Consider the following 27,129-nt stretch of genomic DNA (forward strand, 5'->3'; position numbering starts at 1 on the left):
TAAATGATCGTAGCTCTGAGAACAGAAGAAAAATATGTTAAGAATGACATATGAATGACAATGAAAGAACTGGATTTAGAATTCTAAAAATGATAGTTTTAACAAATTCAGTTACTTTAGATTCAATTGTCTTTGAAGGTAATACTCACTAGTAATTTCTTCTTGATAGATTGTTGGTACAGGTCTCTCGTCAGTCTTCACGCGTTCCTTCAGGTTGACAAGGAACTTGTTCACAGCAATCTTCTCATTTGGCATGAAACTAAAATCTACTTGTGCATTTGCTACCTTGAAATATGTGACAGATGACAGTGGTTCTATATATAGAGTTCACCTCTCAGTTTATCTAAGCATTTTATTATTGAGAACTGATTTTTGATTAGGACAGTTCTACAGTGGCCAGTGACTACTTGTCACCACACTCAAAACTGGCAATATCCAGCCAGCCATGAACTCACTAATTAGGGTTAATTATAATCCGATATTCATTAACTATGCACAGATATAAAGTGTGATCAACATTACCGTAAAACATGATCGAAAGATAATTGATAATTTGTCATTTTTTATTTGCAGTTCTGAAAAAATTAAACAAAGTTGTGGATTTTGGTGGGGTACTTTTTGAGACCTTTGGACTTTTCTTCTTTGATTGTCTAATTTTTCCCACATGGGAGGAGGTACTTTTCATATTTTCGAATTCCCACTGTAGTGCCAACTCTGCTTGGATCTCAATGGGGAGTGATCGGAACACTTCAGGATCTGTATTGGGTGGTACAGGAGGAGCGGGCCCTGTCATCAGTTTGAAGATAGGCTCTGAGGTCCTGGCATCTCCTTCAGCATTGGATGTTCCTGGACTGGGACCAGAGATTGCTGATGAAGGTGATGTTGACTCTGCTGCTGGTGTGATATTCTGCAGTGTTGCTGATACAAACTGAGTTGAAGGAGTTGCAGTTGACGATGGAGCTGATTGTGTTGCTGTCACTGATTTAATGGCCGCTCCCAATGTTGTAGTTGGCAGTGGTTGTGTTGATGGTGATGCAGCTGACAAATATTTGGGTTTAGTCCCGGACATGGAATTCACATGAACCTTTGACTTCGTACTTTCAATGAACTGTGGTGAGTTCTGAGTGTTGCTGATCAAAAAATCACCAGCTACCTGACTTGTATCCACATTGCTCTCATAATCAAACATGTCAAACTGTGGAAGAGAAACTGATGCTGATTCTGGCAAAATGTTCACTTCACTTTCCTTTCCCTTTACATCCTGATCATGCAAGTCGTTACCTGTTTCCATGTCAGCAGCAGCAACATCTGACTTACATTTAGATTTCTGTGAATCAGTAAACATGTAATTTTTATCATCACTACTTGATAAAGGGGTCAAAGCAGTGTCCCAAGATTTTCTTGGACTGAACAACCTTTTCTTCTTCTTGAACGGGCTGACATCATCAGCAAAATTAACACCGCCCACATCGCCCAATTTTCCTTTCTCAGGTGTTTTTAACCCATTGGAACACTCATCTCTGGCTTCACCAGAGACAGGTAAGCTAACAGGTCCAGATGACCAGTTCTGTGGTTTTCTTTTCAATTGTGTTCTTCCTCTCTGTTGTCTGGTGGAGTGATCTGACGTGTGGCGACCTGACCTTGTTGACCGGCAGTTGGCTAGAATGTCCTCCTGCATGTCTGGTGGCAGCTGGTGAAACACCTCCGCATCAATACCAGCTGGAAGTGGAGCAGTAACACCCACAGATTGGTCAACTGCGGATTTGGACAGACCATGATCCTGGCAGAAGGCAGTGGTGCTTAATATAGGTGAGATTTCTCCACGGTGAACATCAGCTTTACCACAAAGAGTTTCTTCCTCAGAACTGGAAGTTGAATTGAGTTCCTTTAACTGTTTAATTGTTTGTGTTTTGGACACTAATCCTGGCCTTTCATTACTTTCCGATGTGTTCAAAGGTAACTGATCTAAAGCTTTGTAAACTTCCTGGTGGTTTGAAGTCACCTTTTTCTCGAAGAAACCAATTTTATCTTTATGAGGTTTCACATGAGATGACAAACTGTTTTTTTCCAAAACAGACTTATGTTGAGCTGAATGATTCAATGATACACTAGTATCACTGTTTGATATGATGGCTATATCTGAACTGTCTCCAGCTTGACCAGCTTCATCATTCAAATGACAGACATCTGTACTTAGCCTGCAACCCTCGTCTGAAGAGTGTTCACTGACTTTGTTGGTCACAGGTCCTGAAGCAAGGTTCTCAACCTGATCTGTCTGGGACAGTATCTGCCCAGCTATACCATCATGGCCTCCAGAGAGTTGGAAAAAGCTACTGATACCAGTTTTGGGTTTCTGCTCTAGCTTTGCAAAGGCAACATTGATGAGAGTCAGATGAAAAGGTTGTTTCACATTGATGATTCTTTCAAACAGTGACATCGCCGTTTTTCTCAGGTACTCATGCGCAAATGAGACATCACCTGCAATTATGAATAAAAAAATATCATTCACTGGTCAATAAGGTATTCACATTACACTACAGTTAACTAGTGTTGAAATGAACTCAAAGGGACCATTCATTGTAGTTACTTATTGATCACATGCATTTTGACAGACGTACAGGAAGTGGGCTAGGACGAAAACATCAGTTTGTCAGATACGTCAGTTCATTATAGGCATGTTCATTACAAGCTTAGTTTACTGTACATGTTGAAATGGAAGCAGCCCAATCACAAACTTTTCCTGATGCTGCAAAACTTTCCATCCTGTATTCTGTACATATGTATCACATAGAACTTGGACCAGATCACCAATGTATACAATACATAGGCGGATCCAGAGGGGAGTGCAGGGGTGTGCACCCGCCCTTTTGTCCTGAAAGTTTATTAAATGATCATTGAAACTCTCGAGAAAACGGGTGAAAATGAACTGTGCATACTGACTAAAAGAAATTCTTCAATATTTTTCAAAAATGTAAATTTCTGAATAAATTTGATATTTTATACTTATCCTGACTCATGTATTTTTGCTTGTCTCCTTCCTCTTGCGAACGTTAGTGGAACACTTGTATCTCCTTATTGAAGCTCCTTTCAATAAAACAGACGTAAAATCACTACTCACCATGAGTTATCTCTCTAGCCGTTTTGACGGGAAAGAGGCGCCACCCGTCTTCCCACACTTCACTCTCTCCAATTAGTAGCCCGACACTTTAATTTACGGGGAAATCCAAAGTGTCTAGCGGGGAGGTTGGGAGGGCTTACCTCATGAGTCAGGATAAGTATAAAATATCAAATTTATTCAGAAATTTACATATTTTTCCTTATCCTGACTCATGTATTTTTGCTTGTAGAATCTGTCGGATTTGGTGGTGGGTCAAGCCACTTCTGGATTCCATGTAGTGATTACGTCTATATACCCCCCTGGGAACTTCTATTTACTGCTATGCTCTGCTGCTGCTGTAACCCTTTACTTCCAGCTTTCTCTGATGGGGGGACCACAATTGTTAACTTTGGTCCTTGCTTCTGTTAACATTTTAATGTGGATTTTGCAACTCCATCTCTTGATGCAAGCATCAAGTGGAGAAGCGACCCTTTCCTGTACGAGTATCCTTACAAGTACTGGGTCATATCACTTATGCTAGTCTGTCCTTAGACGTGCACGTAGACTTAAAGCTGAACTCTCCTGAGTGTAGGCTTTTTGCAAGTCATGTGATAAAAGGGCGAGATATCATCTCAGCGCCTTTGCGGGACTGTCAATTGTTGTGCTACAACAAGTGGGCCAAAATGGTGAATGCCGGAGACGTCTTCGGTGGCGATGTCCCTCAGGTTGGCAAATACCATATCCGATTTCCAGAAGCAGCCCTCCATTATTGTTCTGATAGAGCAATTCCCGTGTAGAGCGAGTGTTGACGCCAGAGCTCTAACTTCATTTGGGTTGGAGGCTCTTGGAGGATCCAGTCCTGCTGCTTTGTAGGCCCGTAGTATGACAGTTCTGATCCAGATAGATATCGTAGTACGGGAGACCTCTGTCTGTGTCGCTGTCGATATCGGGACGAAAAGACGCTTGAATTTTCGTCTCCTGGTCCTAGATCTTTGTAAGTAAACTCTCAATGCTCTCACTGGGCATAAGGATAGGTCCTGCGTATCCTGTGGTCCAAGGACTGATGATAGTGTTGGGATGTGGAACTGTTTGTCCGGTTGGCCTGGCAGTTGATTCTTTGCTATGAAGTCCCATCTCAGTCCAATATGCACGATGTTTTGATTTTCATCAAACCGTGTTCTCTTGTAGTCCAGAGCATGTATTTCCGACATCCGTGCTGCTGTTGCTAAGGCAATCAGGAAAAGCCTCTTTTGCGTCAAGAACTCAAAAGATGTCCTATCTAATGGTTCGTAGATGTCGCTGGTGAGATGTCTTAGAACTGTGTTGAGGTCCCACGCCGGAGTTTTAAATCTCTGTTGTTGGTCCTCCAGTTTAAAAGAGCGTAGTAAGGCCAGTTTTGCACTCGTCCTCATGGTGATAACTGAGCTCAATGCCGCTAGGTATGTTGAGAGTGTTGACCCTTTTAACCGCGTCGTTTGTCTTAGGTGACAAAGGTAGTCTGCCACTTGAGGGTGTGTCGCTTTTATGGCTATGAAGCCGTTCCTCAAAGCGTATGTCTCGAATCGTCACCACTTGTCGTCGTACAAGTTGCGTGTAGACTTGCGTAGAGCTAGTGTGACTGCTTTCGCTGCCCTGGCGGAATATCCTCTCTTGTTCAAGCACAGTCCACACGTGTAGCCGGAACACCTCTGGGTTGCCGTGTGCTTGCTTTGTGTGAGGATGTACTAGCAGATTCATCCACTCTGGTAGTTGCAGTTGAGGCGGTCCTAGTTCTTGTATGAGAATGGGGAACCATATTCTCGCTGGCCAGTAAGACGCTACCAAAATCAGTTGTAGGGCCTTCGTCTGCCTGATTTTCTGCAACACCCTCGGTATTAGAGCTGGTGGTGGAAACGCGTAAGCGTTTAGTCCTTCCCAGGATATGCTTAGAGCGTCCGTTGCCCATGCTCTTGGTTCTGGTATTGGTGAGACGAATGTTGTCAGTTGATTGTTGAATCTTGTGGCGAATAGGTCTATTAGTGGCACTCCCATCTCTTGTATGATCTGTTTGAAGATCTCTGGATGTAGCATCCATTCTGTTGGGGATGGCTGCGTTGGACAGGATAGTGCGTCTGCTATCACATTCTTGGCTCCTGGAATGTGGCATGCTCTTATGTGGATGTTCAGGTTGTCTGTTATGCTGAACAGTTGAAAGCAGAGGTTCAGAAGGTTCGCCGACCTTGTTGATCCTTGTCTGTTTATGTAGAACGCCACTGTGGAGTTGTCCGTATGTACTGTCAGATGAGCATTCTGCAGAATGCTGGTCCAGTGGAGTATGGCGTTTATCACTGCTTTCATTTCCAGCATGTTGATGTGCAGATCTTTCTCCTCTATGGTCCATGTCCCAGCTAACACTTCGTTGTCGAGGTGTGCTCCCCAACCTTGGAGAGATGCGTCCGCGTAGAGATGTGTCTTGCAATCCGGCTCTGCTAAATAGGTGCCTCCGCAAACATTCGATCTCTGGGTCCACCATAGTAGATATGGCTTTAGTCCGTCCGGGAGTCCGAAGGGGTCCGGGTCGTCCAAATGAGCATTCACGAAGACCTGTAGTGGGCGTAGTTGTAGCCTCCCTCTGCGTGTCATGTCTTGTGCTGACGTGAGGAGACCCAACAGACTCTGCCACTGTCGTAGTGGCCACGGAGAGAGTAGAGCTTGCGATATCGTCTGTTGTATCTTCAGCCATCGGTCCTCTGGTACTGCTATGCAGTTTCCTGTTGTGATGAACCGGATTCCTAGGAACTGCAGGTCCTGTGTAGGTTCTAGGTCCGACTTGAGGAGATTCACTAGCCACCCCAGTTGTGTGAGCAGTCTGATGGTGAAGTCCAGCTGTAGTCTGAGATGATTGGGATCTCGATGAACTTGAATCCCGTCGTCTAGGTAGAATGCACTGCGTAGACCTCGATGATGTAGGTATGTGACTATGGGCTTCGTCACTCTTGTAAACAACCAGGGGGCCGATGATATTCCAAATGGTAGGACCTTCCATTGGTAGTGTCGTCCGTCCAGTATAAACCTCAGGTACTTCCTTGAGTCCGGATGTATAGGAACATGCAGGTATGCGTCCTGTAGATCTATACTGGCCATGTAGTCCATCGGACGGACGAGATGTAGAAGTTGTGGAAGATGAATCATGCTGAACTTTGGAGGTCTGCATAGATAATCTCTGTTGAATGTCCTCATATTGTAGATTAGTCGGAACTTTTCTTTGGAGTTTTTCTTTGGTACTAGGAAAACTGGGGAGTAGAATCCTGGTGATATCTGGTCCTGGTCCACCACTTCTATGGCGTCCTTTTCTAGTAGAGATGTGACTGCCTCTCGTAGCCTCTCCATCCGATGGGTTGCAAAGTCGAACTTCTGAGGTTCGTCTGTTAATGGTGGAGCTGCTTGTAGTTGTATGCGATATCCGTCTCTTAGGATGTTGGATACAAATGGATATTGAAGAATTCCCTAGTTCTCCCAGTAGCTTTGAAGACATCCACCCACTTGTGAAGGTTGCACAGGAACGGCTGGGGGTGGAAGACTCCAGTCGTTCAGAACCCCTCCTTCATCGTCTATGGTCTCTGGCGCCTCTAGGTGCCCTGCCTAGTCCGGAACGTCTTCTATAGTTGCCGGCTGGGCGACGAAAAGAGTCCTTTCCTCCTCTGGAGGTCCCCATTTTCTTCTCTCTGGCTTTCTGGATGCCCGCAAACTTGGACTTGCTCGAGTAGCGCTGGGACGTCTGCCTGATGACACTGGCTAGTGTATCGATGGACTTGATCATTAGGACTTCCCTGGAGTCCTTAGTGACTTCCTTGGCGGCAGCGTTAATCTCCCCTGCAAAGATGGATGCAGTAGACCATGGGGCTGTGTACAGCAACTTCGTGAAGCGTTCGCTCCAGTTGCAGGAAGACAGTAGTCCTTGTCGTCTAGCTTGTCAGTGCTGCTGATATGGATGATAGATGGTCCGTAGTAAACTGCTGGTCCTTTTTCTGCGTGAGTAGAGCAGAATAGATCATCGGGTCTTCCTCTGCAGTAGAGTCCCTGAACTTGGCGATGAGTGTCTCATTCACTGCCCTGGATCTGTTCAGTCCGAAGAACATCCTTCTGGTCATCGTGTCTATCTGCCCCAACTTCTTGTCCTCAATCTTGTAAGATTTGTTCCGGGCGTCGTTGATAACGTTATCGTTGTCATCGATTTCTTGTGCTTTCATGAAGGGGTCCATGTTGTGTAGAGAGAACTTGTTTGCGTTGAACTGCGGGATATGTGGAGTCTGAGACTTCGTTGCCTTCCTGAAGGCTGCGTCCAAGTTCTGTGGTACTTCCGAGATGTGATCAATTGGCGGTAGCGTGATCGTGTCGACATCATCGTCCTTCATTAGGTACGTGCGTGCTGCATTCTCTTCCTTAGAGGGTGACGCTAAGTCCAGTCCATTAGCCATCCAGTATTTTATCTCTGAGTCCGGAAGATGATACCGCCGTCGTCCTCTGTATCAGGTCCACTGTTATAAGATCGTTGATCGTCCTTCGCTGGGGATCTGCGTAGCGATCTGTGGCGATCTGCGTGGTGATCTACGTGGAGATCTTCGTGGAGATGAACCTGTTGAGCTGCGTCTATAGGGCGATCTGCACGGCGACCTTCTTCCTCTTAGAGGTGGGTAGCCTTCGTGAAGGTTCCTCCTCTGCTTCCTCTGTAGACGTGCGTGCGTGCAGGCTTGTTCCTGGAGGTAGCTTCGCTGGAGGGCCTCTCTGATGTATCGTCAGTGTTGCCTTCGTGCAGGTCCGGGTCCTCTCTGCGGGTGATGCCTTGAGCATGAGAGCCCTCATGTGATGCTCTTTCCTGCGCGAAGCGAAGCGCCTCTCCATCATCTCCATTATCTGCTGAGAGAACTGCTGCATGAAGGCCGCGGGGTTGAACGTCTGCGATGATTGAAGAGCTGCCCTATCTGTCTTGGTAGTGATATGGTCCAGGCATCGCTCATCTGCCGTCAGTGTAGATGGTGCCTCGGACTGCGTAGACAGCTCTGCTGACGTTACCGTTGCTGCAGCCTGCTTCTTCTTCTTCTGCTGTATCTCAGGGATGATCAGCGGCGGCTCATTGTAGAGTCCTCTCTCTGCCATCGGGACGATCTCGGCCGAAAAGGTCCTCGTGGTCTGCGCAGAAGTCCCCGTAGATCTGTTAGATGTCTTAGGTGTGTGTGGCCTTCTCTGCGTAGAGGATGGCTTCTTCTTCTTTGTCTCTGTTGAGGGGTTGTCCGATGTAGCAGCCCTTTTCTTCGAAGTGACGGACAACGTCCCACGCCCATCCTCCGAGGACATCTCCGGCAGGTCACTAGATGGTAGTAAGTCGTCTGACAACGATAGACAGCTCGTGAGGGAATCCACCGGTTTATCCATGACTCGTAAAAGTCCCCTGGATTTGTCGCTAGCACGCCTAAGTACAGAGAAAGAATATTTATTAAATTGAATTTCTGTTAAATGTTTACAGCGAGAGCTGGAAGTACATGTTGTTGTGCAGCTAGGGCACAATAAATGCGGGTCTGCAGCAGAGAATCTAAACCTACAATGAAAACAGGTTTTCATGAAATGTAAACAACTGAACAATAACCTACAAAACGTGAATAAACAGTCAAATTACGAATAAATTTCAAACCATATTGTTGAAGGATACTCCCTAAACCCCTATAAAGGTAATTTATAGGGTAGTAACTAAATAATCATGTAATTTTTAGAGTAAAATTGATATTTTATACTTATCCTGACTCATGCTCTTTTTGCTTGTCTTCTTCTTCTTGCGAACATAGTGGAACACTTGTATCTCCCTAATTGAAGCTCCCTTCAATGTAAAATCACTAATTAGTACTCAGCACGAGTTACCTCCCTTCCACAAGCGCGTGAACGAGGGCGCCACCTCCACCCATGTGCCTCACTCTCTCCTCATATACTGAGCCCAACATTTGAATTTACAGGGAAATCCAAAGTGTTATGTGGGGAGGATGGGAGGGCTTACCTCATGAGTCAGGATAAGTATAAAATATCAATTTTACTCTAAAAATTACATATTTTTCCTTATCCTGACTCATGCTCTTTTTGCTTGTAGCATCCGATGGAAAGGGAGGTGGGAAATATATAATACTTTGGATTTTAATAATTAGTGATTTGAACTGTGATGATTGTAATAACCCTATGGGAACTTCATAAAGGTACTGAACTGATGAATTCCTGCTGCTAACTTATCAGCTGCCATATAAAGGTTATTACAATGTACTTATTATGATAAAGTATATATAACATTAATACAATGCTTAAGACTAATAGACTTAAGCTTGTTAATATGCTAGTATAACTTTTTAGAGTTTGTTAGCTAAAATACTTTAAGATATAAACATAGTACTAAGCTTAAGATATGATTAAACTTAAGCTAATTATATAATAGCAAAACTCTTTAGAGTTTGTTAGTTAATATACTTATATGATATAGATATAATGCTGAGCTTTAGATATGAAAAAGCTTTAGCTACATATATAATAGCAAAACTCTGTAGAGTTTGTTAGCTAATATATTTTTACAATATGAGTATAGTACTGTGCTTAAGATATAATTAACTTAAGCTATATATAATAGCCAAAACTCTGTAGAGTTTATTAGCTTATAGATTAATAATGTAACCATAGTACTAAGCTTAAGATAAGATTAGACTTAAGCTAAATGTATATAGCGAAAAAAAAAAAAAAAAAAAAAACTTTAGAGTTTATTTACTAATATACTTTTATGTTATAACCATAGTACTGAGCTTAAGATATAATTAAACTTAAGCTATATATATAATAGCAAAACTCCATGGAGTTTTGTTAGCTAATACATTTTATAATGTAACCATACTGCTTAAGATATGATGAAACTTAAGCTAATTGTATAATAGCAAAAACCCTTTAGAGTTTGTTAGCTAAAAAATACTTATATGATATAAACCTAGTATTGAGTTTATGAAGGAAACCTTAAGCTACATATATAATAGCAAAAACTCCGTAGAGTTTGTTAGCTAATATACTTATATGATATAAACATAGTATTGAGCTTTGAAGGAAACTTTAAGCTACATATATAATAGCAAAAACTCCGTAGAGTTTGTTAGCTAATATACTTATATGATATAAACATAGTATTGAGCTTAAGATTTGAAGGAAACTTAAGCTACATATATAATAGCAAAAACTCCGTAGAGTTTGTTAGCTAATACAAGTTATAATGTAACCATAAAGCTTAAATTATGATGAAACTTAAGCCAAATATATAATAGCAAAAAACTCTTTTAGAGTTTTGATAGCTAAAATACCTATATGATATAAACATAGTACTGCGCTTAAGATATGAATAAGCTTAAGTTACATATAGCAAAAAACTCCGTAGAGTTTGTTAGCTAATACATGTTATAATGTAACCATATTGCTTAAGATATGATGAGACTTAAGCCAAATAGCAAAAACTCTTTAGAGTTTGTTAGCTAATATACTTATATGATATAAACATAGTACTGAGCTTAAGATATGAATAAGCTTAAGCTACCTATATAATAGCCCAAACTCTGTAGAGTTTGTTAGCTTATATATTTTTACAATCTGAGTATAGTACTATGCTTAAGATATAATTAAGTTAAGGTAAATATAATAACCAACTCTGTAGAGTTGTTAACTTATATATTGTATGATGTAATAATCATAGTACTGTGATGATAAAAGAACTTCAGCAAATTATATATAGCATGTAGCTATTTAGTACTGTTATAAGATAAGTAGAAATCTGTAAGATTGACTTATCTCTCTCGAGGAACTGTCAACTGTTGTGCGAGGACCATGGGATCGAATTGGTGGATACCTGAGACGTCCTCGGTGATGATATCTCTCAGATAATGGTTGGCAACCACCATATCGGATCTCCAGAAAATAAACCCTCCATTATTTCAAATAACATTGTGTAGATCAATGCAGAAGTTAGTAGCTCTAATATCATGAGTATTAAAAGCTCATGGAGGGTCGGATTGGGTCCATCCGTCTTGTATGCACGTAGTATGACAGTTCTGATCCAAACGGAGATATAGTATGCATTGAGATTTCATTCTCATGTAAGTTGATGATAGAGGAAATAATCTGTTGTATTATTCCCTTCTGTTTGGTTCGGTGGAGATAGATTTACAGTGCTCTTGCTGGCCATCGTGATAGAATCATCATTATCATGAAGTCCAAGTATGTCATCCAGGCGTGTTCATAAACCTCACTTGTGAGGTGTTGGAGCACTATATTCAGATCCCCAAGTTGGAGGGTGAAACTTCCGTTTTAATTCTCCAATCAGAAAGTTTAAGTAGGTTTACTAACCATCTAGTTGTGTTAGTAGCTTGATTATGAAATTCAGCTGTAGTCTGAGGCGCTGTGGATTTAGATCCACTTGTATCCCGGCCGCCTAGGTTATTCGCTGCGAAGTCCTTGACGATGTAGGTGCACAACCAGGTGTGTCTGTCCTCGTTGAAGTTTATGTAAAATTGCCTGACTGCCGTGCCCTCGTCCTAACTTGACAGGGGAGGTCTCTAACCTGAAGAAAGCAGCCCAATCATGAAGGTTCAGATTAACTGGACTGTAAGGAGGCTTGCTCGTTCACTGATATATAGTTGTCACTTGTAAGCGTAAGTGTTGACCTGTGAATTAAGATCGACCTCCTCGTGGAGGTCGTTGTCCAACGCGTCCAATCAGAACAAGGCATTTTGATTCTGTAGAATACCAGCGCTGTGATGTCACCGGTGTAGCAGGAAAAACCTTGTATAAAATCTTGCCGTCGTTGATATTAGCATAATCATTCGGTCTTCACCGTAGCTTCGGGTTACCCGAGTGACACGTGTTTCGAGGGTTAAAGGTAAACGCATGAAACCTCGGCGCCGAAATACCTCGCTCTGTAATATTAATGCTGGGTAGGTTATTTTCCTGGCTGTCGTGAAAGTAACTTCAGTTTTGAATATAATTCCGACTTTCTTATATATAAAGGTACAATAAACTTGCAAGTTGTCAGCTTGTAGACTGTATACATGAATGTATCGTCATAATTGTAGAATTAAAGCTGAACTTGTTGTACATATTTCTTCTCAGAAACTTTGACGATTATGAGTTATACTCGCTGTAACAAGGCTGCTGTTCAATTTCGATATTGAATTGTCTGCAGATCTGCGTAATGGTCACGCATGTAGATAATCGTATCGTAGTAGTCGGGATTGCATATTCTAGCAATCTATCACGGAAAGGTTGATTTCTGTGAAGATTTATGCAACGTCGTTGATTAATTAATATAGCGGCGTTCTGTGTTGTAAATAGCCTGTGCAATTGTCTTCACGTAGGCTTATAGGCGGCATATGGCATACAGTTGATAGACAACTTATGCGATGTCTTGAAACGGACTGGCGAGTAGCTATATATGACGAGTGGCTAATATATGGAGACCTTGGAGGAGAATTCCTCGGTGGGCGCCGGAGATTTCGTGAAGCTCTCGAAGTATCAATCTAGATTTCCTGTGTGAGGTAGACTTGGAGCCACTTAGCCTTAGCGACCTTCGCTGAAGGTATTGAGTCAGAGCCGATCAGTATATATATATAATATATGGCGCTTGCATGAAGCGACCTCTGTGTTCAACAGGAGTGAGTGAGTGAGTGTATTGTTTTACGCCGCGACTCAGCAATATGTGGGGTCGGTGAAGCGCTACTCTTCCGTGGCGCCCCTTGTAACTGGTGAGGCTCTAGCTCCTCAGCGGAGGTGGCCTGGGACTTCCTTAGCGAAGTGTCTAGAAAACCGATCAATATATGAGGCGTTAGCTTCATACAGGGTGTGGTTCTTGCTGGTTCTGCATAAGTAGAGCCGAGTAGATCATCCTATCATCTTCAGAAGTCGGTGTCCACGAAATCTGGTGATAAGAATCTCATTGATCGTTCTAGATCTATTAATGCCAAAACATACGCCTCTGGCGTTTGAACTATTATGGCTTTATGGTAGGCTGTGTCCACATACTGTGGCACCGCGAAAGCAATCAGTCGATTGGAGGTAAGGTGATGGCGTCTGCCTCGTCTTCCTTTATCATGTATGTCTGCACCGAGTTGCCACTCTTGGAAGGTGAAGAGAGATCTAGGTTGTTTACAATCCAATATCGTATCTCAGCGTCTGAGAAAATGATGCCTCCATCATTTTCTATCCCAGCATCACTGATGAGAGGTTGATGCTCTTCTGATGATGGACTGTGTATTTCTATCTCTATGTCGGGTGACGCTTCGGGGAGACCTGACTGTAGACTTGTGTGCAGACTTGTGTGGTGACCTGTGAGGCGATCGGCGTGGTGATGTACGAGGAGATCGGGCGCGGTTAACGGCGAGATCGTGTTGGTGAACTTGCGTCTATGGGTTGACCTTCGGAGACCTGTGAGGAGAATGTTGATAGCTTAGCGAAGCTCGTGTAGTCAGGTGTCCTTCACGAAGGCCAGCGAAGGCCTTCGAAGCTTCCTCTGCGTCGGTCCTGGGGAACGGCGATTTGACCTTCGCGAAGGCTTCCGTGAGGTCTGGCGGTCTGAGTCCGCATCTAGGGATGAAGCCGAGGAAGGTGATGATCTATCCCGCCTTAGCGAAGGCCTTAGCGAAGAGCTGTACATCTGGGTCGCCGTGGCGGTGGTCTGCGACTTCCTTCAGCGAAGGTGGCTTCATCGTGGCTGCTACGCTGATGGGGGTGCCTCTGGGGTGTCGTCTGCGTTGGAACCTTCAGCGAAGGCTCGGGCCTTGGGCTGGCTGCTTCCCAGTCTGTGGTGGCCCTCCATCATGATCATGATTTGCGCAACAGTTCATCTGGGATGGTCTGCGACGAATTAGTCGGTGCCCTCTCTGCGATGTTTCTGGTGGGACCCTCAGGGAAGTCGTCTGGCGTCAGTGTAGAGACATCAGGCTGCATGGCGATCTCTGCTGATGTCACTGTAGCTGTCTCGGTCGCTTCTTGTGGCGTCGTCGGGGATGATGATCAGCTGATCATCGTAGAGGCCCAGTTCAGCGGCTGGAACAATCTCGGTTGAGAAAGTCCTAGTAGACTTCGTTGATTTCCCCTCAGAGGTCGACGCTGCCCTGGGGGTGCGAAGTCTGTGTTGAGTGTTGGTAGCGACGGGACCCTCAGGAAGATCATAGAATATCAGCGTTGGTACATCAGGCTGCATGTTGATCTGCGCTGACATCACTGTTGCCGACATCGGTCATTCTTTGATGTACATCAGGTATGATGATCGGCTGATCATCATACAGGCCCAAATCTGCGCAGGGAACAATCTCGGCTGAGAAAGTTCAAGTAGACTTCGTTGATTTCCCCTCAGAGGTCAGCGTTGAGATGCAGTAGAAAAACTCTAGTCTTGGCTGCGGCGATGGGATGTCTGGGGAAGCAGGGCGGCTTTTGAGGCGGACTCGTCCACGCCTCTCCACCACTCTAAGCGGAACACCAGGCGGGAGGGGAAGTGCGACCAACAGCAGTAGACTGGCGAGGGGTTCAGGTGTATCAGTCATGGCTTGGCTAGACTCTGCATACAGCGACCTATCTGCTGCGGCGTCTCAAAGCGCCAAAGTAATTATTTATTAAAGGCAGAAATGGATAAATTAGTACCGCAACTGCAGCGTGAATAAAATGAACATGGCGCAGTACAACTAGGGCATATTAAATGCGGATCAGCAGCAGAATAAAAGCGTAATCTGCAACAGAACAGAATTTTTATCAAGCGTAATCCACTGAAACAAACACGGCGTCCCGTGAATAAACAGTAGAAACACGACTAAATATCAATATATAATTGTTGAAGGATACTAGCTAAACCTCTATAGATGTCTATCTGAGGTAACTAACTAAATATAATCAAAGGATATAGTGTGTCGGGAGACACAGGCGCTCTCACGTCCAGCTCACTGGGCGAAGAAGGAGAGAGTGAGGCACATGGGTGGAGGTGGCGCCCTCGTTCCCGCGCTTGTGGAAGGGAGGTAACTCGTGCTGAGTACTAATTAGTGATTTTACATTGAAGGGAGCTTCAATTAGGGAGATACAAGTGTTCCACTATGTTCGCAAGAAGAAGAAGACAAGCAAAAAGAGCATGAGTCAGGATAAGGAAAAATAAAGGATATAGTGTTGTGTTGGAGACACAGGCGCTCTCCCAACCGTCCACTAGGGCGAAGAAGGAGAGAGTGAAGCGTGGGAAGACGGGTGGGGCCTCTTTCCCGCCAAAACGGCTAGAGAAATAACTCATGGTGAGTAGTGATTTTACGTCTGCTCTTTTGAAAGGGAGCTTCAAAAAGGAGATACAAGTGTTCCACTAAGGTTCGCAAGAGGAAGGAGACAAGCAAAAATACATGAGTCAGGATAAGGAAAAATCAAGAGTATCATATTTCTCCTCATTCATATTTCTGTAAACACTGTCCAAGGAAATTGTGTTCATCAACTGAAGGCATTAACAAGAAGCTTGACTGTCAACACTGGATGTGGGTCTGGGTCCCGATACACAACACATTCATAACGTTATGACCTATCGTAACTATGTACTACATCATTGGTTTATGAATGCCATAATGCTACAAACGCTTTGTAGACAGGGTGCGTGAATGATCATTTCAAAATAAATTTATTATGGCCCCATAGTCAGGACAAACAGGTAGCTAATTTGTCGCCATAGGGTATAAGATAAAAAAAAGATAAGTAGTTCCGGCATGATTGATTGAATAAATGGTCAATCGATCGGTCTCGCTTGCATCAGCAATTATGTATGGGCTCAGGAGACTAATCGATATTCAACATGAAATTAAACTTTGGAAAGTACGAAGGAAAACTAAGTTCTATGTATAGTCAACTTCTTTATTGCAATGAGTGTGACGTTTTGGCATAGGTACTAACACTGTTAGTCTCTCAAAGAATTTGGGAGGTATGGTTGTTACTATGTTTGTTAAATCAAGACATAAACAACTGATGCCGTTTCCTGACTTGTGAAAACGTAAACATACTCGCATGCGTGTCTCAACAGGAGGTATCCTCGATTGTCTTAATCATAGCATTAATCAGTGCCTGTTTTTCGTTTCGCACAAAGTTAAGATTGTGTCACGTTATTATCCAGATGAGTTTTGCAGTGGGGAAACGATTACAATCGATTATTAATTGATTACTGAGCTCCGATTATCGATTTGCATATTGTAACACTAAAGATAGTTTTCGTTCTCAGACTGACCTTTCCCCACTTTCTGGAAGACGTGTGCTGGCACAGGACATTGTTTGCTCTCTCTGTTGGTATATTTTGGAAATCCTGCTCTCCGCACTGTCAGCCTGAATGTGTGTGGAGTTCGACCATCCTCTACCAACCTACATTTCAAAAGAAGCACATACTTATCTACAATGATTACACAGCAGTCATAAGTTTTATTGCCACAACCTTCTCAGGCAGCACTGTTTTGAGGCAATAGTTCAGCATGTGGTTATTGCACATGTAGAGTTCCATTCAGAAATATTCACTAACTTGAGAGTAACAGCTTGGACATGAAGCCTTGATTTATTTAGTGTCCAAATTGTTTTCATTGAAGTGTAACAAAACAGTATTTAGAAATATTTCAAAACTGGAAAAGCACAGTTAAACTGATAACCAAAAATAAATCAGATCCGTTCAACCAGCATCATTTGTATCCATTATGAAATTGCAAAGACAACATACCACATATATTTGACTTTTTCATATTAGAAGACTTTTTGTCAACTTATTTGAGGACTAGCTAATAAATCATTTAGGTAGTAATCCATCAATGTCTTTCTAACCGATAACAGAATGGTGCAACGATGAATGCTACCCGGTGTATCACTCTTCCACACAACAAGTGAGCTGTGGAACATTTTTTCCCCCAGGTAAAAAGAAAGCATGTGTTACTGTTTTTTTAGAAACCCATGAGCAGGTGGTATGGTGCCAGGAAACATGCTAATATTCTCTATTGTGTACTGAAGAACCAGATTCAGCTAGAATGTATGAAGCCTATTTCTGGTGTCCCCGCTGTGATATTGCTGAAATATTGCTAAAAGCAGTATAAAACCACACTCAATCACTCAAAGTTGCAACTCATAGCAACTTAAAATGTCTCAGTTGACTGGGCCAGCCATACCCCTGTATCATACCAAGCGTTTACATACCTCTTTAGGAGACTGGACAATAACTCGTCAATTTTCTGCTGAGTCTGCACAATGGTGCTGCACTTTCTGAAGGAATCCTCATCACTGATTGTCTGATTACAAAAGAAATACTCACAATAACATGCTGCATGTCTAACTTCGAGTGATTAATTATTCTTAACAAATACCTTTAAGTGAGTGAGTTGGGTTTTATGCCACTTTTAGCAATATTCCAGCAATATCACGGCGGGGTACAAATACCTTTGAAATATGCAGTGCAGGTAACTTGCAAGACTGTCAAATCTGCATTCATTTTACATGGATTGCACAATGGCATGTAAATAATTGAAGTGTCTACCATTGGAAAAACATGAGATTCAAATTGATGAACAAACCAAAGTTCATGATTCATGACTATGGAGAACTTAAATCAACACTCTACAAAGAGTGTCTAGAGTTCATCCTTTGTCAGGATTGTGTGGTTGAAACAACTAATTCTTTTAGAGAACTTTACATCATTGAGGGTCTACTGTATACTGTGGTGGAGAACAGTGTGCGAAATAGCCACTGGCCCGCTAGCCTGTGGCTAGTAAAAATCCAGTCGGGCCAGTAAATCTCCACAGTCACTGGCCCGACTGGCTAGTGAATTTTAATTGGGTCATTTTGTAAATATGTCACTCTCTCCGACTTGTTAAGTTATTATACACTTTTAAATCATGTAAGATTGTGGCCTAATAAAGACATATTAGCAGTTTAATGATGAAACCCGTGTCATGCCAACAATATCTTATTCTTATGTATTTTTGTTATTTTGTTTGGTTTCTACATTCAAATTTCGGACTAGTGAATTATTTTGCAGGCTAGTAAATTTCAGGCATAGCTAGCCCGACTGGCTAGCAAAATTTGAAAAGTATTTCGCACACTGGTGGAGAAGCTGTTTCAATTGTGACAACAGGTTTATTAACATAAGTAAAAACATCTGAGCAGGACAATACCTTGTTTCATTTGCAAGAAATACCTGAGAATATCTACCAACCTGAGGACGACTGTACTGCACCACAGGTGAGTCATCCACTCCATGACTCAGCTGTTTGATGGTGACGGCCATTGTTGTGCCACACTCCTCTGTCAGAGTGGATATGTCACCTTCCTGTAAGTCTCTCACACTGTGGATGCCAGCTTCGGCCAACTTTCTGGACGTGTTCCCTCCTACTCCTGCAACAATGCACAAGATGTTGTCTGGAGCTGGTAATTAACTGATGGGTCCCCAGAACCCTGTGCTCATTGTAAGGAGCCGCCGTATGGATCATAGGTGTCAGACTCAGTGATTAGGTTGATACAGTGTCTATTGGATGGCAGGAGTAGTTGGTCACAAGATTGTCTGGTCTGGACTTCATTATTTACACCCTCAATCACATAGATGGATCATGCTGTTGATCACTGGATTGTCTGGTCCAGACTCGACTCGTTGTACCCCATGTGGGGAACCGAACCCGTGTCTACGGCGTGATGAGCGAAAGCTTTAACCACTAGGCTACCCCACCACCCCATGGTGGTTATGAGTGAGTGAGTGAGTTGAGTTTTACGCAGCACTCAGCAATATTCCAGCTATATGGCGGCGGTCTGTAAATAATCGAGTCTGGACCAGACAATCCAGTGATCAACAGCATGAGCATCGATCTGCGCAATTGGGAACCGTATTCTGTTTATGCAGCTGCCTTTTATGACCAGTATAGGTATAGGAAATAATGGTTGCCATGTTTAAACATACATCAGACTTTGGACATCAGTTTCATCTACATATAAAAAACGCAGTAACACATTCAAGTATGGGCAGTAAGACTGACTGACTGACTGAGTTTGGTTTTATGCCACTTTTAGCAATATTTCAGCAACATCATGGCGGGGACACCAGAAATGGGCTTCACACATTGTACCCCTGTGGGGATTCGAACCCAGGTCTTCGGGGTGACGAGCCAACGCTTTAACCACTGGGCTACCCCACTGCCCGGGCAGTAAGACACAATGTCCAAAATCGGAAATGTGTTAGCACTCTCTAGAGGAACAATAGGTTTCAGTGACATATACCTTGCCACGAAATAAGTTGATCTTGATCTGTCAGGTGATCTGAACATAACTTGATTCCTATGTAAAGAAGGTTGATAGTAATACTAATATGAAGATGAAGTGGGCTAACAAATCAAACATGGCAGCCATATTGAAAATGGGTTTAGAGGTTTCTGAGATTTTTTCAATGCCTTATTGAGATTACCTGGTAAACTTCTTGCCTGGGACAGTGATGAGAGGAGTGTGAAGACACTGTCCGGGAACAGGGTGGTCTGTTGGTTGGGCTTGTGTGTCCCTGCCACGAGTTTTGCCAGCAGTTTGTTGTGCGCTATGCCAGCACAGCAGGTGATACCAAGCTCCAAGTGGAGAGCTTCTCGGATGTCTGCTGCTATCTGAGACCCCACTGCCAGACGTATCCGGCATCCACAGGAGCATTCAGGGACTGCTGACGAACATAGGAGTTAAGTTTAACATGGCTTGAAGAAGTATACTGGCCACATAAAGAAACTGTGCACACAGAAAATATAAATATAGGCACACAGCGTCTTTATACATAAATACAAGTGTGAACATAGCATGTGTTGGAGACAATCAAACGCTCATGAACGTGCCAGGTGACGTGACGTCATTGATGGTGGCCTATGGACTTGCAATGTGTTACTGCACGTGCAGCCTGTGCAGCCGCACACAACATGTGAAACTCAGAAATTGCAGTCACTCTCGAAAGCTTGATCTTTGGTCATTCAAACGTTCACAAATTCACATGAGAAGTCACATGCACATCATGCCAAGATTAACATCTGCTCAACGTCAAGAAGCTATTGGAATGGCTCGAGCAAGAATGAGCCAACAACAGGTGGCAGCACATTTCCAATGCCATCGTAACACGATATCTGCATTGATCAGGCGTTATCGAAACAGTAATGATGTCACCGACCATCCACGTTCTGGGCGTCCCCGACGTAACGACGCCAAGACAGGACAGATGGATTCGGGTGACTCATCTCAGACACAGGTTCCAGACAGCAGTGACAACGTCCAAAACCATTCCCCAGGCCTTCAATGCTCATTTGGTAGCCTCTGTGCGTCGTCGATGCACTGCTGTGCTTCACGCACATGGTCGTCATACCCGTTATTGACTTTGTGACTTCGTCATGTGACCACCTACTCGATTTTTAACTTCTGACGTCATCGTTACGGATTTTGTTCATGTTCTTTTGACATTTTGTTGTGGTCCGATACTTCAGCTTATAAAGTGTCTCTATCATTTCGTCTTTTCTGTGTTGTATTCTAATTCTGAAGGAATTTTCTGAGCGCAGTTTCTTTATGTAGCTAGTTTATTTAAGTTTTATCATGGCAAGGAGCTGACAAGCCTAGAATCGTAACCAGGATGAACTGCTAGTTTTTTGTTTAATGCCACACAATTTTTCAGCCAAATGACAAGGTCTGTAAATATTCACATCTGAACCACACAATCCAGTGATCCAGTGAGTGAGTAAATGTTGCTTAAAATCATATCAGCAATTTTGCTGCTATTCGTGGCAATTGAGATAAGTTGACCTGCATCAACCAAGTCAGCAAGCCTGACCACCCAATCCCATTAGTTACATCTTACAAGCATGGGTTGCTGAAGACCAATACTAACCCGAAATATTTACGGGTTAATTCCTGTGACTGTCAGTTCATGCACATATTTGTCGTTAAAAATTTAATTCAGGATAAAAGGGAAAACATCTCTGTTGCAAATACATTTTTACAAACCTGTGGAGGTTATGAATTCTTTGAAGAAAGTCCTCCTTGGGGTACATATAAGCATTAAAATGTCCATTTTAAAATACCTACGACAGTTCTAACAATATTTCAATAAAATGTTTTACCAAACAAAAAACTTGTTTTGTTTAGTGAGACCACCCCTACAGGGCCCCTCACAGGGCCCCCTACAGCCAAGAGCAGGTAACTCTGGCTGCAAACCTCGTACCTCACTTTTCATGCTAAACGTGTCAGACAGAATGAGGGGAGATGGGCGGCCGTACCCCAAGGAGGACTTTCTTCAAAGAATTCATAACCTCTACAGGTTTGTCAAATTCTTTTTCAAAAGAAGTCCTCCTTGGGATACATATAAGAATAAGACACACTCCCAACGATGGCGAGTCAGGAGCGGTATTCTGTCTGGCTAATATACCCTCTAGTTCAATCGACGACACAGCCAAAGCCGAGAGAGAGAGAGAAAAACACACTTACCGAGTCACGTGAACGCTGATGTCAATCAGGCGGGGGCGTGGCAAAGTGGGGTAGAAGGAGCCTAGCTTATATGCTACTGGCGAAATTATAATGACGGACGTAAGTCCCACCCCCAAACATCAAAATGGGAAGGAATGTATGGGCAAGTCCTAAATATTCCGCTCATAATCCCAAACCAGCGATGCGTGGTGCAGGGAGGTAAAACAGTGGATATAGCGTATAACAATGCTAGAGCCAATAAAATCGGTAAAAACCACCAACAATATGATACCACCACCGATAAAAGTTGTGGAATTTTTATAACAGACACCAGGAAGTAAAAACAGTCGTGACTTCGAAAACTCATACGGCTAGAGAGTCACAACACTGCCCACTGGTGAGAACTGTCCGGCCAAACCGAGCACGTTACCCATGAGTGTTTGTTCAGCTGATAATGGCGGTTGAACATACTTGGTCGGCTCCAAATAGCCGCTGAGCAGATCTCCTCAATGGGCAGTGCCGCGGCATATGCCTTTGATGTAGCCACTGCCCTAACCGAATGAGCCTTTAACCCATCAGGAATAGTTAACCCTTTGTGAGTGTAACTCATACAAATGGCAGAGACAAGCCACCTAGATATGGTCTGTTGTTCGCTGGAAGACCAGCCTTACCACCGCCATAACAGCAGAACAGCTGCTTATCTTTCCTGATAGCAGACGTTCGTTTGATATAAACCTTGAGAGTCTTACAGACATCTAAGACGTGAGCGCGTCGAAGAGAGGTACCCGACGATGGAGGCTGAGTGAAAGCTGGTAGCTCAATAGGTGCCGTTATGTGAAAGGCGCCTGCGATCTTAGGACGGTAAGAGTCTGTCAACCGAATACTGACTCTGTCTTTGTGAAAGACAGTCAGAGCAGGATCCGCTGACATCGCATGGATATCGCCTACTCGCCGGCCAGTCATTACCACCACAAGAAAGGCAGCCTTCCAACTTAACAGCTGGAGTGAAAGAGACTACAGATCGTAAAGGAGAGGACCGGACATCCAATCAAGAACGGGGGACTAATCCGCCGGACAGTTGGACGGATTCTGTCCACGCCTGCCAAAAAGCGCTGCACAAGAGTGTGCTGCCCCAAGAGAGCACTGTCGGCAGGTACATGGAAGGCAGAGATTGCCTTGGACTAGCCCCGGATAGTACACGCGGCTAAGCCGGCCTCTAGCCGAAACTGTAAAAACTCCAGCACTTCAACTACAGTTGAAGAAAAGGGATCGAGAATCCCTCTGCTGACACACCAGCGCGTATAACAGGCCCATCTTTCCTCATATTGAACATTTGTCGAAGCCAGAATTGTGTCTGCAACTGGTGCAGGAATTCCGCCTGGAGGCGATTCCAGACAGTGGCCAGGCCACCCACTGAATCCTGGGATTCGGGTGCGGCGCTCCGTTCTGGGATAGTAAGTCCGGTCGAAAGGGTAATAGTACAGGAGGCTGAGCCAGAAACCTGAGTAGTACCGGAAACCAGCTTTGAGCTGACCAAAGAGGTGCAAGGAGCACAAGTAGTCGAGCTGGTTGGGTGGCAAGCTGCAAGAGGACCTTGGGAATCAGGGCTAATGGCGGGAACACCCACAGAACCCTGTCCGTACAATTGAGCTGGAAGGTGTCCGAGGCGATGGCTCTCGGATCCGGTATCTGAGAGCAAAATACCGGAATCTGGTTCGTCCCTCCAGAAGCAAACAGATTCACCTGGAACGACCAAAACAACTGGGAGATAATCCCGAATATCTCCCGATTGAGCATTCACTCATGCGGGGCCAGGATACGTCGAGAGAGAGTGTCTGCTCGAACGTTGTCCGCCCCAGGGAGATAAACAGGCATTACCCGTATGTCAAACTGGTCGCACCAGAGCAGAAACTGCCACGCCTCCTGCAGGAGAGACAGGGAAACCGTACCGCCCTGCTTCAGGATATAGGTCATTGCTGTTTGGTTGTCCATCTCCAGACGAACCACACGGCTTCGAACCTGCTCCCAGAAGCGTTCGAACACAAGCCGGACTGCTCTCAATTCTCGCTCTCTGACCACAGGCCTGAGACTGACAGGTCGTCCAGCATGCCCCCCCCCACCCTGTGAGGGAGGCATCTGTCTGAATCGAGAGATCTCGTGAAGGGATGTCCAAGGGGATCCCCCTGGATAAATTCCCTGCCATTGTCCACCACTGCAAATGAGGAATTAGCCACCCTGGAGTGTGGAGAATCAACTCTTAAATCCGGGAGTAAACCTACATTCGAGCCAAAGCTTGCTGAATGGGTCGCATCCTCTCCACCATTGCCGCCATGTTGCCTAGCAACTGGAGCCAAGTCCGAGCTGAGGCCCTGGAGGACTCGAGAAATTGTAACACAACTCTCTGGACTTTGGTGATGCGGTCTGGAGACAGGGAGACTACATCGAATCTCGCTCCCAAGAAAACCAGATCCTGGATGGGGACCAGTTCTGACTTCTTGAGATTGATAATCCAGCCCTACTTGGTGAGTATACCCATCACGGAAAGTGTCGAAACTCGACTCAAGTGAGTGGCAAGTGCACGAGGGAGCCAATCGTCTGGGTACGGCTGACAGCACCTGCCCTGGTTTTTTTTTGGTAAAATATTTTATTGAAATATTGTTAGAACTGTCGTAGGTATTTTAAAATGGACATTTTAATACTTATATGTACACCAAGGAGGACTTCTTCTGAAAGAGAATCTGAATTCTGAAAAAAAATCAGTTCAGTAAATTTGTGCAGATTAAAATCAAGTGCCGAACTTACAAACAACTGGTGTAGAATTTTTAATGAAAGGAACACTATTATTTACTCAAACAACGTGACCATGTCTAACTGTTGCCTTAAGATCTGGTGTTTATCAATACCTGGAGTCTCCGTTTCAGAATCGTACACAAAGCCAGTAGTTTGGTGAGTGTAATCGTTGAGTGATAGTCGTTGCTCTACCATGTCACTCACATCGAGGTAGTTCTCATCAAAACCCAGTCTCTCAACCTTGGCAGTGTACTTCTGTAGAAATTCTGAAAGCAAATGATAAACACTGTTTTTGCCCGAGTAAATTGTTTAGAACACTTTCAGTGTTTCTAGTTTCTGGACCGAAAGCTTATGTTTCAGCAATATGAGTGAGACAAAGTGGCTTAGTACATGGCACCACAGACAGTTGATATGTGGGACACTTGCTGTTGACCGAGAGGACGCACCTGCTACTACTGAAGGACACACAGGTTTTGGGGTTGTGCTGACCTGTTAGATTGTGTCAACTGGCAAAAACATAATCATGGCATTTTGTCAGATCTCAGAAATTAAGAAACAAAATAGTGCAACTCTTGTTAGACATAGTGAGTGAATTGTTTATGCTATGATCAGTAACTGGCAGCAAATAGAACAGCTTATAACATGTCATTAATGAAGTTTCGACATTGCTGTTTACTTAAGACAGACTTCAAACCACTGTCTCTTGTACATGTCCAGTCAAAGTCTAGACAACAGGTAATGCTACGTGAAAGGAATGCAGAGTCTAGGCTTACTCCTTTATTCCACATGTCGACAACATAGTCATAATCAGAAACTCCAGATCATACCGTGAGCGTAATAATATGTCAAGCACCTCATGTCCAACTCACACTCAGTCACCAATCCCACACGCCTCAACCCAGCGCATGCACATAGGCGGCTTAGCAGACGACAGCAAACCATTTGTACAACACTATCTGCGACATTTTCTATATGTGATACAAGTAATAATTCACTACTATGAAAAAAACCTAACTACTATGCCAAAAAGCAACAGCTCAGGACCCAGAAGAAGGATACCTGATATCTTGTAGGACATCTCTCTGTAGTGTGTGAGGTCTTCTCCATTCACCAGAACAAGGTCCGGACATTTCTCCCGGGCATCTTTGATACTCATCAGCTTCGTCAGCCCTCTCGCCCTCGCCACGTAGTTACAAGTGACGATGATGTACTTCTGTTGTATTCCTGGTATTGAGGGAAGGAAGCAATAAAACCAAAGTCAATATTCCTAAACATAGGCATTTCCGACATTGTATTGATGCTCTAAAAGGTCCAGGTAAGTACATATTCCAAATCAGTTTCATCCGTCCAAAACTGTAATCATGGTAATGAATAGAACACTTGATAACATGATGTCATGTGTCATGCAGCCTACATGTACCATGTCCAATCAAATACCTTTGTAACTACGCAACCCACATATTCATTTTCAGGTTTCCTTTCCAGAATTACTGGGTCACTGTTATGTCAACAGCTGAGTGAGGCAGCATTTACCATGTTTGTAAGAGACAAGAAGACCTGCATACCTGGTATTTAAGATGGAATGCATACAGGACCCTGTTTACTTACCCAGTGGTTTCTTGCGTAGATGAGGATTGCGGATCATTTCAACCTGAGCGTAGAAGCAGTCAATGTCAATATGGATGATGGTTCTCTGGTGACCCAGTTTGGACATCAACATGGACTCACCTGCACAAACATAGCTTATTTTTTAAATATACTTACCCAACAGATTTAGGCACATAATGCATGCAGCTAACCTTGCTAATCCAGATCAGAGACCATATCATAAATTATATTTATTATGTGGCCCCTGTCCAGATTAATCTAGATGGTTTTGTTCCCAAAGAATCACCTAGATTAACAAAGCATGGCTCCAAAGGCCTGATGCAGGCTGCACTGACACTGTCACTCTTTATTTATGTTTGGAAACACGTGTTAATGACAGACTGAGTGTGACAACGGGGCCACTGCATGGGGCAATATCGTAAAGTGGATATGGTTGCTTACATTGCGTATTCCGTTTACTGCAAATGGACGGCGGAACAACTGTTCCCACTTCGTCAACGGGTCGACTCCAATCTTCGCCATCCGACTGCGCGTCATCGTTGTCAACGTCGGAATACATGTTATGCAACTTCGTAGTGACACTGCCTCCCGCGAAATAGCATTTACTGCCCTGTCCCGGAAGTTACCTCCCCTTAATACCGTAAAAGGTGGGGGGTCATTTGAGCCAATACAGAGCCAAGTTCATATCCGCATGGACGTCAACTGTCCATGTTAGGTTCATCAACCTGCAGATTCTAGGACAGATAATCTGCAATATTCATCGCAGCAAAGATCATTTATAAGATTGCAGGGACATAAATTGAACAATGGAGACACAATATTATACATACATTGTATATTAAATTTTATATCACCCATTAGGGTTTAATCTTAGTATCATAACTTTGTATTATAACTTAACTGGTATTTGCACATGCTTCTCAAAGCTGATTCGCCATTTGAAGACAATCAAATGATGTCACAGTGCTTCACTGTTAAGAAAAAGGATCGACGTCATTCATGTTTCGGGATGACATCACAGACCTATTATATTACGTCATCTGAACAATGGTCTGCGCTCAGTGAACTTTGTCTGTAGGGTTGATACTCAACGATTTCCATCATTTGCTCCCACAAAATGTCAGTGAGTATTCAGAAAAGCCTACACT

General features: G+C 43.6%; 1 protein-coding gene across 2 annotated transcripts; it reads right to left on the minus strand.

Moving 5' to 3' along the window:
* Positions 1-549: 549 nt before the first annotated feature.
* On the minus strand, positions 550-26,622 carry LOC124255465 (DNA polymerase iota-like). Of its 2 annotated transcripts, none has more exons than XM_046689384.1 (9): positions 26,423-26,622; positions 25,982-26,101; positions 25,433-25,597; positions 24,487-24,639; positions 19,569-19,805; positions 18,333-18,511; positions 17,318-17,409; positions 16,374-16,504; positions 550-2,478 (listed from the first exon to the last, which is right to left on the minus strand). In XM_046689384.1, exons 1-9 carry the CDS (start codon positions 26,538-26,540, stop codon positions 557-559), a joined length of 3,117 nt encoding a protein of 1,038 aa, XP_046545340.1. In that variant the 5' UTR covers positions 26,541-26,622; the 3' UTR covers positions 550-556. The 2 variants fall into 2 exon arrangements, with proteins under 2 accessions (XP_046545340.1, XP_046545339.1); XM_046689383.1 differs by having other exon boundaries at positions 19,569-19,808.
* Positions 26,623-27,129: the final 507 nt, after the last annotated feature.

The sequence above is a fragment of the Haliotis rubra genome, unplaced genomic scaffold, assembly GCF_003918875.1.
Source record: "Haliotis rubra isolate DU_JTF1 unplaced genomic scaffold, ASM391887v1 Scf60, whole genome shotgun sequence".
In the NCBI taxonomy this organism is placed as follows: domain Eukaryota; kingdom Metazoa; phylum Mollusca; class Gastropoda; order Lepetellida; family Haliotidae; genus Haliotis; species Haliotis rubra.